Source organism: Aquarana catesbeiana, linkage group LG04, assembly GCF_042186555.1.
Source record: "Aquarana catesbeiana isolate 2022-GZ linkage group LG04, ASM4218655v1, whole genome shotgun sequence".
Classification (NCBI taxonomy): Eukaryota; Metazoa; Chordata; class Amphibia; order Anura; family Ranidae; genus Aquarana; species Aquarana catesbeiana.
The window spans coordinates 334,780,089-334,800,118 of record NC_133327.1 but is presented as its reverse complement, the minus strand read 5'-3'; the positions used below and the strand labels follow the sequence as shown (position 1 = coordinate 334,800,118).

Here is a 20,030-nt window from a genome sequence, read left to right as displayed (position 1 = left end):
AATAATAGCTGAGCAACTCTTTCATTACAAAATGACTTTTCATTGTGAAGAACAAATGATTGATAAGACATATTTACAGAGTACTGGCTGTACACTCCTGTGGCCAGAATGGCCTTCTAGCTGAATTGTGGACATGCTGACTTATCAGCATATGTAAACACAGACAATTCTACATAAAATGGAAGACGTACAAAAGACAAATATGACTTCAACATGGCTAAACTAGTTTTCAAATATATATATCCCTTACAATTAAAGTAATTGAATCAAAAAGTACCCTAGACTGTGATCACAAGAGGGAAACAAATCAAACACAGAGATTTCTTTAATTAAGTCATTTTTGCAGTGTCTGGTGTGGATCCAGGTGACTTTTTCTTCAAGTTTTGCAAAAACTGTACATGAAATAGATGCTGTATTGAGTCTCCAAACATTTCCTTATATATAAATGTCTCTTAACAATCCAAAAGTCACCTGGCTTTAGTTTTAGATCCTTCCAAACTTTTAGGATCTGGAATTAGGGAGAAAACACATAAATGAGTTTGTAAAAAACCTTAAAAGATCAGCAACATTCTCTGTGAGATCCGAATGAAGGACTTCAGCTGCTGAGACAAAATATAAGCAAGTGAGTAACACACTCCCAAACCCAATCCCATAGGGAGAGAGTCCAACATCCCCCTTAGGGGCTTCATAAAATATAAGAAAACATTCAGGCAAAAGTTTTCTAGTTTCTTACTCTACTTTGTCCGCTACATTGTAGACAGTAAGGGGTGTAAAAATAAAACCTCAAAACTTCTATTAAGGACTCTCCTATAAAAAATGATTTCCTCTGTTACTCTCTGTACTTTCTGGCACTCTGTACTTACAAACTACTTCTGATAACACTTTTTACTGTGGCCTTTGCAGTAGAATTTGCCACTGGACATCCAAAAAACATGTCCATAAAGACAAAATGCATACTCGTAAGATCCTGACTTGGGCATCTGGATATATCTTTTTGTAATCTCTGGGAGGGATGTTCAGCTTTTGGTAACACCTTTGGTAACAGGTAAAACAAGAAGTGGTATGTTATAAAAACAACTGTGGAGAACCCTGGCTCTATCCCATGCTCATTTACTAAGGCAGCCATAACTGCTTGTGACTGATGACATGGTCCATGTGTCAAGCTGAAGGGAAAAGAGTGGCTGGCAGACATAAATGATCACCTTTTCCAAAGTCCTGTTTCATAAGAAGTTGCCCCCTGTGGACCACTTGTTCTTCTCGTTCTGGGGTCCTTAAAGTTGAATTATTAATCCCAGCTATACTGGGCCAGAACTAGGGTGGAATCTGTGAGTTGCACAGACCCATCAAGTGTCCGGGGCTGTAAATGCAGCATCCTTAGTGCATCCTGGTCTGCTTCCATGTGTGAAAGTTAATATGGCTACCTCAGCAAGAACCTGGAAGGCTGAAAACAGCCGATCAAATTAACTTAGCATGCTTTATTGGTTTACCTGCCGAAGTAAAAACAAACTTCTGGCCCTTTAAATGGAACCAAAAGCTCTCTATATCTCGACTATCTATATAAATATACACTCTTTTTACAGCTCACAGGCTTTGCTAAAACATGGAGCTCTGCTTCTTGAGCTGGGGAAAAAGGATCCAATGACTTTGAATACAGAGTATCTATCTGGGTGATAAACTGCATACTCAAATCTACAAAAAATTAAATATCTGGGTCTTCAGGGAGTGTGTCCCGCACTGGGCTCACAGCAGCTGATTCCTACACCATCAATTTAACACATGTGTCTTTTCCTTTCTTTTGAATAAATGTACGCATTTTTCATTGTTAGATTTGTACATAAACAAACTCATATTTTAAACCTTTCATTAAACAAACATTTAGTTAGCTGTATATTTGCTGCACAGAATGTCGGACCATTAAAAAAAATAAATGTTTGACCAAAACAATATCTAACTTTGTCTAATGGCACCTTTGCATAAAAGCTGCAGCTCCGATATATCGGGATGAACCATTCATTACTGGGTCCAGCTTGCATAAATATATTACAATGGCTTGTTTTCTATCATGCTGTTTGTGTAAGAACTCCAGTTTCATGTTTCAAAAGACAACTTTTTCCTGGCAATATTATAATAAATGATAACAATACCCTGCGGTCATGCAGAGATGCCCATAAATCCAAAACTATTCTTCTGCTTATACCACTGTACTTTACAAGAAAAAGGGGCACATCATTTCACAATCCACACATTCTGCTTTGGATTTCAAAAATATAAATAAAAACAAAAGGACCAATCTGTATGATGGACCAGAAAGCATCAAAAACTATAAAACAACTGGCTGCAGGTGGCATCTATCCTAACAGGGTGTGTGGACTTGATGTGATGGGTCTGTTATATTTAAATTTTATTTATTATTACTCTTACATCATGGACCGCACATCAAGTTTTCATCAAAAACCTTACAATATCATTTTTGTAGAAAAACTTCTTATGTATCCCATCCATCTTGGCTTTGTTAAATATTATGGCAGCTTTATTCAAAATAACAACCTCATCTTAATCTTTTTTTTCTCTCAATAAGGGCTTATTGAATAAATGTAAAATTACAAAATTGTTATCTTAATCTAAACTAATTATTATTATTATTATTATTATTATTCAGGATTTATATAGCGCCAACAGTTTACGCAGCGCTTTACAATAGAAAAGGGAGACAATACAGTTATAATATAATACAATACAATACAATAGGATTAAGAGGGCCCTGCTCAGAAGAGCTTACAATCTAATAATCTCATTCATTACAAATTTCCCCATTAACTTCGACTTCATTTCCAACCAAAGGTTGTCTAAACCAGTTTCAATATATCTATATTATTAATAAAATTGTTAAACTCATATTAGAAATTAATACTCATTACTACTTAATTTTACTTAATTTCCCTTTTTTAAATGCACTGTTTCCACTATCAAAGGATATTCAATTTGTGTAATACACGGTTAAATGTAACCTTCATTTTACCATGTTTGGAAAACAGATTCAAAATAATTGTGATCACATTGTTTACCATTAGATTCGTTAACCCGGCACATTTTGTTATAAATGTTTTGTCTAAAAAACAGAAATTGGCATGGTGTCCTTCCAGCTTATCACTGACCACATTCTTTCAGGAGAGCACAAAGGAGGGGGTCACATCTTCGTACATGACACACACAAGCAATAGAACTAAAGGTCCCAGCATTCGCACACACATACACCAATATCTCTCTAAAATCGCTTACATTTTTCCCATTTGTACACAACACATGCATATCATTCTCTCACTTTCTTTTAACTCTTTAATATTTCCCTGCCTAAATTCTGCTTTCCTTATTTTGTTTAAATAACTTTTATATCTAGCTTCTATGATTCTATGATCAGATGGGGAGCCACAGTGCTCATCCCATCTTCCCTCTCTGACAACATATAAAGTATTCTGTTTTACCTCTCATTTCTCTGTTTCTGACTTTTACTAGTTGTAGTGCCTGATCCCAAATTCATCCCACAACTTAACATGAAAATGTCCCTTTCTGTCTAGTTCTAATGTCACCCTTGATCCATCCTGCTCACATAGATAGCTGTTTCTCTAGCTGTTTACTCTGCATGATTCTTAGTCCCTGTGGACCTTGGTAACCCAGTTACCCATTGTGGATCCCTGTCCACTCTAACCATTAATCTAGGGGCTCAGTATAGGCGGAACCGCACCTTTGGTTCATATATAGCGCTCCTCTTGCGCTGGGCATTTTTGAGGGTCTCTTACCCTTCATTCCCTTACTTAATTTAATGCCCATAATGACTGGCCAGTCTTCTCTCTTCTCTACTTGTGCCTATACCCTCTTGCCTCTAAACGACTTTATCTAGCAGATTTACTACATTTACCTGTGAACAGCACTATTCTTCCCTTTCTTATCTATAACACTCCAATGGACAATAGACAGGGACAACATAACATATAACCACCAATCAATACAGTTCGATTAAGGGGAGTAAAATAGGTACCCTTTGTCCCGAAAATGCCTTACCGATCAAGGAAGTCTGATAACTCAAATGTAAGCAAAAGGCTTACCTCAGCCGGCTGATTATCAGAAATTCCCGGATCGTCTCAGGCTCCGCATTTCGAATACTCAGGGTCACCTGGAATCCCCTCCTAAGGCAAAGCTCGCCATGCATGACTCGGTTGAATTGATGATAGGCAACTCCTATCCTCATATTGATTAGTGGTTCCAAATTAATAATAACTACTGCAGTAGGGAACAGACACAAAAGATACGCTCAGCATCTTTCCAAATTACTGTTCTGCTTTATTATGACGCAATTGAAGGTTTTTATGCACATGATTAAGTAGGTATCACATTAATATTACAATTGTAGGTTTATGGTAACAAGGGGCGTTACATAGGCAGGCTAATTCTAATCAGGACTCGAAAGAATGTAAACATTTACTGAAAACATTATTAGTGCCGTGTGCACAGTGAGGGCAGAGTGCAATACATACAAAATACAATACAATTATATACAGAACTTACAAATTTCCATTACAGTATATATATATATATATATATCTATATATATATAGATATATATTATATATCTATATAGATTATCTATCTATCTATCTATATAATGATTGGGGGTTCCAAGTCATTTTCTAGCAAAAAATACTGATTTTAACTTGTAAGCAACAATTTCAGAAAAAGGCCTGGTCTTCAAGTTTGTAAGGGACCAAAAACAAACATGCTTTTTTTTATTTTGCCTAAAACACACTGATCTAGCTATTTTAGTTTATTTATTTTTTGTATCTACTTTATGTACTGCTATGTACAATATATCAGATATTTGTACACTTTTTATGTGGCACGCTTTTGATACAATATATGCAATTCCAAACGGTTTGTTGTGCTGACTTTTTACTTACTATGTGATATGGTTTGGGAGTATCCTCAGATTACCTTATTTGTCTGGCACCCACACTTCTACTAGTTGCTGTTTTTCTGCCTATATTAAATAATGAAATTAAACGGGTGTGCATGTCCTATTATTACCATTTTCCTGGATAGCTTTAGCAGTTTTCTTGTTTCATTTGTTGCCATGAGTTGCTCTTTGTTTTATCATTAGTATGCTTGCAACATGCAATACATAATACTGGAGCAGTGATGACTCCATTGTATTCATTTTTCTTGATATACAAACTCAGTTTGACATACATAATTTCTGTACCCAGGATGTCAAATCATGATTCTATTTATCTTGTCAATAAGAGTTGGAACTGCTTTTATATGACCTTGTTAATATCCTTGCTATTCTCTTTTGCACTGAAAAGGGCAAGTATTTTATTTGCATGTCTTTTTGTAATTGTGGTCTTCATAAAACCTTTATAGAAAGTAAAATATAAAAAGAAGTTAGATGTTTTAGGGGATGGGGAGGACCAAATCCACAGTTCATGAAATTTAACGTTGTTTAGTGAATGATAAAAATTTGAATACCATATGCGTTAACAAAATGTTGCTTCATGTGGTTTTTTTGTGTTGCTTCATTTTTAAAAGTCAATGCATGAGAATACTCATCACCTCAAAACACTCACTGTGCTCTGGGAAAATATAAAAGTCTCTGCTGTAAAACATTAATGATTTGTCAGCCTTTTCAGACGCAGCAAAGCTGAAAGGATTTCTAATGTACATAGGAAAAAAATGCTGCAGAACATCCATGATATTTTCAGGTTTCGAAGTGTCTACCTACAAATGTATCATTTTTGTTCGCCATTAGCTCTGAAATCATATAAATGTTTGGAAAACTATTGATCGTGCAAAATATACAGCATCACCTTCACTCTGTTTGTAAATGTGTAAGGTATAGTTTATATTTCTTGGGCTTTTCTCATCAGTCTCAATTTAGGGAACATAGATTTTTCCCAAATATAATATTTATATAATTTAATTTGGGGGCAAACAACATTTATGAATGTTTACAAAAAGTTTTAGTTCAGCTGTGTGCTGCTTTTTTTTATATTTTATATAAGCTATACGCCCTTTTAGCCTGCATTCACATCTGAGCAAAGCATTTTCCTGCTGGTTTTTCAGGCTTTTTTTTTTTTGCTTTGTTCAAGCTTTTTTTTTTTTTTCTTCTTTTTTGCACATATACAACCCAATTCCAAAAAAGTTTGGACGCTGTGTAAATGCTACATAAAAACAGAATGCTAAGATTTGCAAATCTCATAAACCCATATTTTGTTCACAATATAAAATAGAAGCCATATATCAAATGTTTAAAGGGTAAATGCACCATTTTAAGAAGAAGTTAGTTTTGAAATTGATGGCAGCAACACATCTCAGGGCAACAAAAAACTGGCAAACTACATGTGTACTAACACTGAAGAGCTGCAAGAACATTTTACGACTAAATAGGTTATTTGGCAACAGCTTGGTAACATGATTGAGTTTTGTGACAGACCTAACCAAAATAGGGGCTTCTGGAAAGGACTAGGAGCAAGCCTCTTACCCACTGACTATGGCCCAGGGAGAGAGCAGATCATTCTCTAATGATGGACCACCACTTAATGGACACTGAGAACGTGGTTTGGATTACTGCAGATGGGACAGTAATATTTATCAACAATATCACTCAAGAAATCTATGATACATTAATTCCAGTGTATCAGAATGATGGAACATTGTATGAGCTTTGCCTCAGGCTATTGTAGGTAGGAGACAGTCTGCTACTGGGGTCTCCTGCTATTGTCTGTTTAATAAGGTGTAACGTGTTTATACTTAGGATAATGTATAATGTACTCTGCTTTACCCTTGTTGCTGGGCAGTCTGTTCACCTGGGCTGGTTTAAGGGCTGCATTAATTAGCATGTTAATTTTATCATTGTTAGCTAGTAGTTGCTAGAGGAGGGGAGTGTAGCCATGAGTCAACCCTACCTTGTTATCTAACCCATTGTGTGATGTTTTGGGTAAATATTTGGGTATATGGGGGAACTGACATACTTTTCAAATGTATAAAAAGCCTGTATCCTTGTCCAATAAACTTTCCATGTTCCTTCAAGCTAGTGTCGGCTGGTGTTGTACGGGCGGCTATAATATCTAATCTCTGATGTTCAGACTGGAGGAAGCTGTATACTGATGGAAGCACTCAAGCTGAGTGTGACGGGGTTCCGTGACAGGTTTAAAAAGAGTATCTTAGAGAGCGTGTCTCATAAGTAAAGATGGGCAGACGTTCACCAATGTGTGAAAAGTAGTGTCTAAAAATTGTCAATTTCAGAGTAATGTTCCTCAACGAAAATTGCAAAAGACTTTAAATATATCAACATCTACAGTATTCAATATCCTCAAAAGATTCCAAGAATTTGGAGAAATCTGAACCAAATCCAGAAACACTGCCGGTCTGTTGAAAACTTTTCTGTGGTCAGAAGAATTTAAAATTGACATTCTTTTTGGCAACCATGTGTGCCACACCCTCCAGAAAGAGGAGAGAGACCTCCCAGCTTGTTATCTGTTCTGAGTTCAAAAGCCTGCATACTGATTGTATGAGGTTGCACTAGTGCAAATGGAATGGGCAGCTTCCACATCTGAAAAGGTCCCATCAATTCTATAAGATATATCAATGTTTTATTGCCACATATGCTCCCATCCAGATTACTTTTTTTTTCAGGGAAGGCCTTGCATATTTCAGCAGGACAATGCAAATCACATAATGCTTTTGCACAACAAAGACGACCCAGGACTGTTGAGCAGTTAGAATCCTACCTACAAAAATGGGGCAACTTTCCTCTCCCAAAACTTGAGTAACTGGTTTCCTCAGTTCCCAGACATTTACAGAGTGTTGTTGAACGAAGAGGGGATGTAAACATGTCCCTGTCCCAAATCATTTGAGACATATTGCTGTGATCAATTATTATTATTTTTTCCTAAAATGGTACATTTTCTATTGTGAATAAAAATATAGATTGGTGAAATGTGCAAATCATTGCATTCTGTTTTAGGTAGATTTTACAAAGCATCCCAACTTTTTTGGAATTGTGGTTGTATAAAGCTTCAGGCATTTTATCTTAGGCTGGGCAAGAGGAGGAAAGGAGCTTTTTGGGTGCAAAAATATGCATACCGTGCATTTACAGGCACCCCAGATAAAATCTATGGTGCCAAAACTGCCAAAATATTCTCTCTGTGTTTTAGAGGTATCATTGTTTTGTTCTCTTAACACCTGCAGGTTGATGGTGTAATTCATCAATTCTCTGACTGCCAGTGAATTTATGATAAATGACACTTGGAGGTGTTTGCAGGTCATGCACTAATGCATCCTTATTTAAAGCACTGTGGTTCAGGTAACAGTAGAAATTCTTATTGAGAACTGTAGTAGTAGTAGTAGTTATTTGATACTGAACATAGCCATGAGTGTTCTGCAACAGTACCTATCTTACTTGCTTGACCTTAAAGCAAAACTTGTCACAGTGGTGGACAGTTCAAGCTTAGCACACATAGAGGCTCTAGTAAAGAAAATACATCATAAACATTAGTCGAGCCAGAGATATTTGTTGCTGAAATTACATGCAGATCTCAATCTTTTCCTGTAAAGATCACTCTGCCCTGGATCTCTGAATGTCACCTATCATTTTGAAGCATGAAGAAGGGTTACCCCTTGTGGGCAGGGCCAGACAAAGCTTCTACTGGAAATGTCACAATTTACATATACAGTCAGGGAAAAAAGTATTTGATTCTCTGCTGGTTTTGTACCTTTTCCCAGTGACAAAGAAATGATCAGTCTATAATTTTAATGGTAGGAATATTTTAAGTGAGAGACAGAATAACAGCAAAATCCAGGAAAACACATTTTTTAAAAAGTTATAAATTGATTTGCATTTTAATAAGTGAAATAATTATTTGACCCCTTCGCAAAACATGACTTAGTACTTAGTGGCAAAACCCTCATTGGCAATCACAGAGGTCAGACGTTTCTTGTAGTTGGCCACCAGGTTTGCACACATCTCAGGAGGGATTTTGTCCGATTCCTTTTTGCAGATCCTCTCCAAGTCATTAAGGTTTAGAGGCTGACGTTTGGTAACTCGAACTTTCAGCTTCCTCTGCGTATTTTCTATGGGATTAAGGTCTAGAGTCTGGCTAGGCCACTCCAGGACTTCAATGTGCTTCTTCTTGAGCCAATCTTTTGTTGCCTTGGCCGTGTGTTTTGGGTTATTGTCATGCTGCAATACTCATCCCTCAGCCAGGGCGTTGAAAGTGGATCGTGGAAGGAGTTTCTTACCCAGGATTTGACGGTACATGGCCTCGTCCATCGTCCCTTTTGATGCGGTGAAGTTGACCTGTCCCCTTAGCAGAAAAACACCCCCAAAGCATAATGTTTCCACTACCATATTTGATGGTGTTCTTGGGGTCATAGGCAGAATTCCTTCTGCTCCAAACAGGGCAAGTTGAGTTGATGCCAAAGAGCTCGATTTTGGTCTCACCCGACCACAACACTTTCACCCAATTCTCCTTTGAATCTTTCAGATGTTCATTAGCAAACTTCAGACAGGCCTGTACATGTGCTTTCTTGAGTGGGGGGGGACCTTGGGGGTGTTGCAGAATTTCATTTTTTTTTTGCGGTGTAGTGTGTTACTGTTTTCTTGGTGACTAAATGGTCCCAGCTGCCTTGAGATCATTGACAAGATTCTCCCATATAGTTCTGAGCTGATTCCTCACCATTCTCATGATCATTGAAATTCCACAAGGTGAGATCTTTCATGGAGCCCCAGATCGAGGGAGATTGACAGTTATTTTGTGTTTCTTTCATTAGCGAATAACTGCACCAACTGTTGTCACCCTCTCATCAAGCTGCTTGGCGATGGTCTTGTAGCCTTTTCCAGCCTTGTGTAGGTCTGCAATCTTGTCCCTGACATCCTTGGATAGCTCTTTGGTCTTGGCCATGGTGGAGAGATTGGAATCTGATTGCTTCTGTGGACAGGTGTCTTTTATACAGGTAACAAGCTGAGATTAAGAGCACTCCTTTTAACCGCTTCAGCCCTGGAAGATTTTACCCACTTCCTGACCAGAGTGTTTTTTGCAATTCGGCGCTGCGTCGCTTTAACTGACAATTGCGCAGTCGCGCGACATGTCTGCCAAAAAAAATTGACGTCTTTTTTTTCCCCCCACAAATAGAGCTTTTTTTTGGTGATATTTGATCGCCTCTGCCATTTTTATTTTTTGCACTATAAACAAAATAAGAGCGACAATTTTGAAAAAACGCATTATTTTTTACATTTTGCTATAATAAATATCCCCCAAAAATATATAAAAAAACATTTTTTTTCCTCAGTTTAGGCCGATCATATTCTTCTACATATTTTTGGTAAAAAAAAATCGCAATAAGCGTTTATTGATTGGTTTGCGCAAAAGTTATAGCGTTTACAAAATAGGGGATAGTTTTATGGCATTTTTATTAATAATTTTTTTTTTTTACTAGTAATGGTGGCGATTAGCAATTTTTATTGTGACTGCGACATTATGGCGGACATGACAGACATTTTTGACACATTTTTGGGACCATTGTCATTTATACAGCAATCAGTGCTATAAAAATGCACTGATTCCTGTGTAAATGACACTGGTAGTGAAGGGGTTAACCACTAGGGGGCGGGGAGGGGTTAAGTCAGTACTAGGGAGTGATTACTAACTGTAGGGGGGATGGGCTAGCAGTGTCACTACACTGATCACTGCTTCCGATGACAGGGAGCAGAGATCAGTGACACTTGTCACTAGGCAGAACGGGGAGATGCTGTTTACATCAGCATCTCCCTGTTCGTCTTCTCCATGAGGCGATCGCGGGTATCCCCGCTGCAATCGAGTCCGCGGGACCTGCGACCCGACTCATGGAGTTCCCGGCCGCAGTGGCACGGCGGGGAATTCAAATGGACGTACCTGTAAGTCCATTTGCCCAGCCATGCCATTCTGCCGACGTACATCGGCGTGCGCCAGTCAGGAAGGGGTTAGGAGTGCTCCTAATCTCAGCTCATTACCTGTATAGAAGACACCTGGACATCCAGAAATCTTGCTGATTAATAAGGGGATCAAATAATTATTTCACTCATTAAGATGCAAATCAATTTATAACTTTTTTTGACATGCGTTTTTCTGGATATTTTTGTTGTTATTCTGTCTCTCACTGTTAGGCCTCATGCACACTGGACATGTTTTAAAGCTGCTGTTTTTGGCTTCAGACGTTTTTTTCTGCAGTCCATAAACTCCCCAGCATATTATCCTATGTGTCCATGCAAACTTATGTTGTTATAAACAGTTTTTGGTAGGGACGTTTTCTAGCTGGTAAAAAAAAAAAAAACACAGAATTTAGCGGGTTTTGAGAGGAGTTTTTCAGCTGTAAAAATGCTTACTCTGAAAAAAGCTGAAACCAGCTTAAGAATGCAGCTATTTAACGTTTAGCAGCATTTTTGAGCCATAAGCATTTATGGGAGTATAGGTTTGCTAAAAAAGCTAAACGTTACAGCTAAAAAAAATAAAGGCTGAAAAACGCTACTACAAAAACGCTGCAAAACTCACTCTACAGCTACATCTTTCTACAGCTAACGTTACTGCCTTTTTAAAAATTTTTTTAATAATGTCCAGTGTGCATGAGGCCTTAAAATAAACCTACCGTTAAAATTATAGACTGATCATTTCTTTGTCAGTGGGAAAAACGTATAAAATCAGCAGGGGATCAAATACTTTTTTCCCTCACTGTTTTAAATGGAAATTATGTCAACACCATACCTCCTGTATACAAGATGCTGCACACATTGGCCACCCTCCTGGTTATTTTGTTTGGTTGAGCCGTGTATTTGTCTGGTGTTCCACTTGTTTTTCTTTCAATTAGTCTTGGATTACATATGTAGAACATAAGTTTAAAGTTACTCTGTACAGTTATTGACGAAAAAACTGTAAATATATGTACAGGGTGCTCATAATTAAAGTATTAATATTTCTGATTAAGTTGAATTTGAAAGTTCATAGTAAAATTTGGTACCGTGTTCATTTGTGAGACCCTGCACAATAGAACAAGGAGCTGCAAAAACAGCATTTGGCACAAAAGGCTGTCCAGTCCCTTATTTTTTTTGTTACTTTAGTAATAATTTTTTACATTTCACAACATACTTTACCCATTATCTGTTACATCTTGACTTTCGACTGGCGTACCATTAATTAATGTATGTACTATATACATGAGTATTCATGTATATAATGTAGTAAAAGTAACTTCTATCTTTTCTTTTCTGATTCAGCCTTTTGACTCAGAATGTTGGATTACTCTATGTTGGAAAATATGAGCGCCCTTTTTCACAGATAAAGGTAAGTTTTTCTGTTATGTTTAGAATGTTTCTTGCTCTTCAGTAACATAAAGATTGTTTTAGAAAAATAACTTCAAATGCTTACTGTTTGTACTGTAGTTTTGACTACTTTGATTTCTGGTAAGCAGACATGATCCAGTCTAGCACATATATAGATCCTACCTCTCCCTCTGAAACCTACTGGTCATAAAGGAGGGTCCTGCATAATGTTTAACCACTTTAGTACCAGCCTGTATTATCCCTTCATTACCAGTCCATGTTTCAGTTTTCAGTGATGTCATGCCACTCTGTGCCCATATGAATCCTGTGCATTTTTTTTAAGAGCTTTTTTTTTGGTGTGGGAGATATTTTCAATCCTGGGAGGACATCAAATGATGTCCTCCCAGTTACGGGCCTCCTGTGTACTCTTGTGGCCATGCTGTGGCTCGACTCGTCACCCGCTGTGTCCACCGGACACAGCAGTTGACAGATCGTTGTACCTGGCTGACCAATCGCAGCGATCACATGTCAGTTATACGTTCATTTATAGCCATTCATTGTGTACTTGTGATTATCTATGTGATTGGTCACAGTGATCACATGGTACAGGAAGGGCCATTCACAGTGTATCTGTTCCATGTAATAGCCCTGGACAAATACAGCTATCACAACAGTACACACTGGCAATGAATGGATGCCATTCATAAAAATGATTGCCTAATCTCCCTGGAGAAGAGACGCTTGAGAGGAGATATGATAGCGATATACAAATATCTCAACGATGATGCCAGTGTAAGTATGAACCTTTTCAGTCCCAGGGAGTGTAAGAGGACACGGGGCCACACGATGGGACTGAAAGAGAAGCGGTTTAACCTTAAGCTGCGTAGGGGGTTTTTCACTGTCAGGGTGGTAAGAATGTGGAACTCTCTTCCATAATCAGTGGTGTCAGCAGGAAGTATGGATAGTTTTAAAAGACTCTTGGACGTGCATCTTGGCGAAAACAATCTAAGGGGATATGGGAAATGATTTTTCTACACACACACAAATGCCTTTAGTAAACCTTACCAACAATGTATAACAGTGATCATTACTGTTATATGCAATCATAGTGTAAAAAAAAAATCCTGATCACCCCTCCAAAGTAGTATGGTGTCACTATGGTAACACTGTACTGCTCTGGTCACAGTATGTAAAAAAAAAAAAAAAAAGACAGATTAAATGTTTTTCCTTATTTTTTCCTACATACGTTCACCAGTCAGTATTTCTGATCAAGGACATACCAGTCATATGATGATGCTATTCTGCTTTGATGACAGTGTGTAAAAAAGAATTGTGGAAAATATTTTTTTTTTATTTAATTTCTTTATTTTTCAAAAAATTACAAGTTCAAAAAACTCCATGCCTCTTAATACCTTAGTGTGTCTAATTCACAAAAAGGAGTCATTTGGGGGTATTTGTACTGTCATTATAGGGACTCAAGGAATTTGATAGGCAGTCAGCACTTCAGGATGTTTTCAAATATACAGTATCTCACGAAATTGATTACACCCCTCACATTTTTGTAAATATTTTATTATATCTTTTCATGTGACAACACTGAAGAAATTACACTTTGCTACAATGTAAAGTAGTGAGTGTACAGCTTGTATAACAGTGTAAATTTGCTGTCCCCTCAAAATAACTTGGCACACAGCCATTAATATTTAAACCGCTGGCAACAAAAGTGAGTACACCCCTAAGTGAAAAAGTGCAAATTGGGACCAATTAGCCATTTTCCCTCCCCAGTGTCATGTGACTCGTTAGTGTTACAAGGTCTCAGGTGTGTTAAATTTGGTGTTCTCGCTCTCTCATACTGGTCGCTGGAAGTTCAACATGGCACCTCATGGCAAAAAACTCTCTGAGGATCTGAAAAAAAAAATTGCTGCTCTACATAAAGATGGCCTAGGATATAAGAAGATCGCCAAGACCCTGAAATTGAGCTGCAGCACGGTGGCCAAGACCATACAGCGGTTTAACAGGACAGTTTCCACTCAGAACAGGCCTCGCCTTGATCAACCAAAGTTGAGTGCACATGCTCAGCATCATATCCAGAGGTTGTCTTTGGGAAATAGACGTATGAGTGCTGACAGCATTGCTGCAGAGGTTGAAGGGGGGGTCAGCCTGTCAGTGCTCAGACCATACGCCACACACTGCATCAAATTGGTCTGCATGGCTGTCGTCCCAGAAGGAAGCCTCTTCCAAAGATGATGCACAAAGCCTGCAAACAGTTTGCTGAAAACAAGCAGACTAAGGACATGGATTACTGGAACCATGTGCTGTGATCTGATGAGACCAAGGTAAACATATTTGGTTCAGATGGTGTCAAGCGTGTGTGGCGGCAACCAGGCGAGCAGGACAAAGACAAGTGTGTCTTGCCTACAGTCAAGCATGGTGGTGGGAGTGTCATGGTCTGGGGCTGGATGAGTGCTGCCGGCACTGGGGAGCTACAGTTCATTGAGGGAACCATGAATGCCAACATGTACTGTGACATACTGAAGCAGAGCACGATCCCTTCCTTCAGTGACTGGGCCGCAGGGCAGTATTCCAACATAACGACCCCAAACAAAACCTCCAAGACGACCACTGCCTTGCTAAACAAGCTGAGGATAAATCTGATGCACTGTCCAAGCATGTCTCCAGACCTGAACCCTATTGAGCATCTGTGGTGCATCCTCAAACGGAAGGTGGAGGAGCGCAAGGTCTCTAACATCCACCAGCTCTGTAATGTCGTCATGGAGGAGTGTAGGAGGACTCCTGTGGCAACCTGTGAAGCTCTGGTGAACTCCATGCCCAAGCGAGTTAAGGCAGTGCTGGAAAATAATGGTGGCCACACAAAATATTGACAGGAAAAAAAGGGGGCAAGTGGGACTTTAAATGAAGCATGTCAATTGAAAGTATAATAATGAATACATATGAGTAGGTAAAATGATTGGATTTAATTTATAGTCAATAACCCCTAAGGGTAGTCCATGATTTTGATGCATACAGTACCAATAAAGTAGTATAGATACAAACATAGTCGCATGAATTGATATATAAGCATATTTGGCAGTAACAATCATTAAAGACTCAGTAGTGCAAACAAATCAATGGACATACATAAATGCAGTTCATAACAGAAATACATGAATTAAAATCGCCAATCAAAATCACAAAATCGCATGAAATGAGAAAAAAACTCAAAAAAAATTGAATGAATATCAGGAATAAAATTAGGCTTGATAGGGCATCCTTAGTTTGAGAACCCGACGCGTTTCTTGGCTTCTTGCCAGTCATCAGGGGTGGGATGCATAATTTAACTGAGAAAAACAAAGGAATATCATAAATATTGATACATGTGGAACCTCAGGCTAATAGAGAAAATTATATCAAAATTGTCCAAATTGTCTACTCTAAATAGAAAAGCTACTTACAAAATAGCCCAAAAATCAAGGAGAGTTACCAGCAATGGGATCTATTAAGGTGTGAGATATAACCGTCTCAACCGGGGTTGAGGCAGGGTACCGACCATCCTCCCAAAGTGATTGGAGGGTGGGCCAGGAGAAACCACAGCCGACAGATTCCTGAGCCCTCAATATACTGATCGATGGGTTGTAAATGGGGAAAATCTGCGAAAAAGTGAAGAAAAATTGGGATGTGTCAAAGAAAGTGAATCTAAGTTTGAACGTGTTGAATGGATGGAAAATAATGACTAAAAGAAATGTGTACTTAGCTGCATCTGGCCCAGTCAAAGTCAAGATGCACCTAAGTACACATTTTTTTCACATGTGTTATATCTCACACTCTAATAGATCCCATTGCTGGTAACTCTCCTTGATTTTTGGGCTATTTTGTAAGTAGCTTTTCTATTTAAAGTAGACACTTTGGATATAATTTTCTCTATTAGCCTGAGGTTCCACATGTATCAATATTTATGATATTCCTTTGTTTTTCTCAGTTAAATTTTGCAGCCTACCCCTGATGACTGGCAAGAATGTATTCATCATTATACTTTCAATTGACATGCTTAATTTAAAGTCCCACTTGCCCCTCTTTTTTCCTTTTATATATTAACCGGGGATGGAAGCATGCCATTGATATTTAGTTATGCGAATGGTCACTTTCTTCTTTTTACAAAATATTGACACTTTGGGCCCAATTTGGACAGTTTCACTTAGGGGTGTACTCACTTTTGTTGCTAGCGGTTTAGACATTAATGGCTGTGTGTTGAGTTATTTTGAGGGGACAGCAAATTTACACTGTTATACAAGCTGTACACTCACTACTTTACATTGTCTCAAAGTGACATTTCTTCAGTGTTGTCACATGAAAAGATATAATAAAATATTTTAAAAATGTGAGCGATATACTCACTTTTGTGAGATACTGTAGATACCATAATTTGTAGTTATCACACAGACTAAATTATATAAACCAATTTGCATTATTTTTACCAAAGAAATGTAGCATATATTTTGCAAAATATTTATAAAGAAAATATATTTGCAAAAGAAAAATGTGTTGTTTTTTTTCAACATTTTTAGTATTCGTTTTTATAGCAAAAAAAAAAAAGTGGTGATTAAATACCACCAAAAGAAAGTTTTATCTGTCTCAAAAAAAAAAATGCCTGGTCAGGAAGGGGTTGAAAATGTCTGATATTGAAGTGGTTAACATTAAAGTAATATTGAGACAGCATGGAGATGAGATGTACAGGAAAAAAGGGGAGTGAAAGGGTTGAAAAACAAATCCCACAATTATATATAACCCCACATGTTTGAATCTGCTGCTGTCGCTGCTGCTCCCTTCATTTGGAAATCCTTCTTCTCTTGTCACAAGAAGGGGCGGATTCTCAGATGTAAACACAGGTGATGTTTACATTTATGATCATTGTGATTAATGATCAAAATCAGCACATCAGAAATAAATCCCCAGCACTCTACTGTTCCTAAATGTACAGCAGAAGTAATATGGTAAAACAAGGAAACAGGAGTTAACGTGTATTTGGTGAAGTAACTGGCCAGTAATATACTTTCTGTCACTCATCCACTCTTTCTATGGAGGAGCAATATAGCCTCCTTTGAACCGTAGAACTGTCAGCCTGGGTAGTGTTATGCCCCGTACACACGTTAGGATTTTCCGATGGAAAATGTTCGATTGGAGCTGGTTGTCGGAAATTCCGACCGTGTGTAGGCTCCATCGGATATTTTCCATCGGAATTTCCGTCGCACAAAATTTGAGCTCTGGATCTCAAATTTTCCGACAACAAAATCTGTTGTCGTAAATTCAGATCGTGTGTACACAATTCCAACGCAGAAAGTTCCACGCATGCTCAGAATCAAGCAGAAGAGCCGCACTGGCTATTGAATTTCCTTTTTCTTGGCTCGTCGTACGTATTGTCCATCACCACGTTCTTAACGTTCGGAATTTCCGTCAAGATTTGTGTGACCGTGTGTATGTAAGACAAGTTTGAGCCAACATCCGTCGGAAAAAATCCATGGTTTTGTTGTCGGAATATCCGATCATGTGTACAGGGCATTAGATGGACAAGTGGATTTATATGGACTTTACCTAAGTAATAATCAAATTAAAACCTGACTCCAGCTAACACTCTCTAAGCAGTTGCAGCCACATTGTTTTTCATCATGCAAGGCCTTTTTTGTCAATAGTACACTGTAACAACAAAAAGAATGTCAGTGAAAACTGTTCTGATTTGTAGGGAGGTGACAATACCCAGAGTAATCATTCACTGATATATATCTGGAAATATATCTGGTAAATTACAGTCTAGTACCAACACTATAGTACATCAGGATGCAGTGATAGGAATGACACCCTACCAGAATAATTGCTGTTTCAGAAATGGAAAGGCAGTTTGGAAAGAACACAGATGTCTTTACCATTCAAAAAGATTGATGAGTAAAGGAATAGAAAGCTATCAGACACAGTGACTGCCAGGTATCATGTAAATAAGGCCATAGATTACAAGGGTGAAGGATGATTATATATAGTATAGCTTCATCTCCTTGCTCTTACCACTCATGGCTTGTGCAGAGCTCCCATTTTCACAGCTACTGTTCTTGAATGGTTCAGCAAAATATAAAACCCATAGTTTTTTTTCTTTTTTGTTCTGCATTGAAAATTGACTCTTTATACAATCCCTATAGGCAGTTGAAGTATCTTTCTCCAAAGAATAAAGGACAAAAAATCAACTGGGCACTTAAACCCCCCTCCTGCCCAGACCAATTTTCAGCTTTCAGCGCTGTCACTCTTTGAATGACAATTGCGCGGTCATGCAACACTGTACGCAAATTAAATTTATATAATTTTTCCCCACAAATAGAGCTTTCTTTTGGTGGTATTTAATCACCACTGGGGGTTTTTATTTTTTGCTAAACAAACAAGAAAGACAGAAAATTTTGAAAAAAAAAAAATCATGTTTCATAGTTTGTTATAAAATTTTGCAAACAGGTAATTTTTCTCCTTCATTGATATGCGCTGATGAGGTGGCACTGATAGGCTGATAAGGCAGCACTGATGGGGACAGATAAAGTGGTACTGATGGGCACAGATAAGGCGGCACTGATGGCCACAAATAAGGCGGCATTGTTGGCCACAGATAAGGCGGCACTAATGGCCACAGATAAGGCGGCACTGATGGGCTCTGGTAGGTGACACTGATGGGCAGCACTGTTGATGAGGCACCGATTGGTGACATTGATAGGTGGCACTGTGGGCACTGGTAGGTGGCGCTGGTGGGCACTGGTAGGTGGGCACAGATGAGCTGGCAGCTAATCTCCTTGATAGGGACCAATGTCCCTCTGACAGCCGCCGGTGATCTTTCTTTTTTTTTTTCTCTTCACACTATCAGCGTGAGGAGAAAAAATAGCCGATTACCGTTTGCATCACATGATCAAATGTCATTGGCTGACAGCTGATCACGTGGTAAGGGGTCGGGATTGACCCCTTACTCCAATCTGTGATCCAGCGAGTCTCATAGACTCACTAATCACAGAGCAGACCACGCGCACCCTGCAGGGGGCGCGCAGGCCCCTCGAACACGGGAGGATTACTATTGACGCCCTCCCGGCAAAGTAGGTCCGCACTGTAGCCGTCATTCGGCTATAGCGCAGATCTAAAGGGGTTAAATTGCTTTTCCTATACAGTAGCACTATTCTGCACATGTTGTTTTATTCTGCAGGATAACCTTGAAGTCACTTTGTGCTAGATTCTGCACTTGATCACACAGGTCATCTGCTTTCTAACCGAGCCGTATGTTTTCTCTTTGCAACAGCTGCTGTTTTTCTTTAGGGAGTAACTCTTATTTATTAAAGTGCATTTATACCATTATGGCATTACCTTGTAGCCATTCAAATATGAAACATTTTCAATGAGTCGACTCTGTTTTTTCATACACAATTTGATTTAATGTGCCATTCTATCCTATGTTTTAAGCCTTTTTTTTTTAGCTTATCTAAATTGACTCATGGGGTTGATTTAATAAAACTGGAGAGTGCAAAATCTGGTGCAACTCTGTATAGGAACCAGTGGGCTTTCAGGTTTTTTTTTTGTCAAAGCTTAATTGAACAAGCTGAAGTTAGAAGCTGATTGGTTTCTATGCAGAGCTGCACCAGATTTTGCACTCTCTAGTTTTAGTAAATCAACACCATTG

General features: G+C 38.4%; 1 protein-coding gene across 1 annotated transcript in view; it reads left to right on the top strand.

Annotated features, from left to right (window-relative positions):
• Positions 1-20,030, top strand: part of RNGTT (RNA guanylyltransferase and 5'-phosphatase) — a 543,333-nt gene that overhangs the window by 475,157 nt on the left and 48,146 nt on the right. The window contains exon 14 of the mRNA XM_073626921.1: positions 12,299-12,365. Coding sequence (XP_073483022.1) covers positions 12,299-12,365 — 67 coding nt within the window. The remainder of the gene's footprint in view (positions 1-12,298; positions 12,366-20,030) is intronic.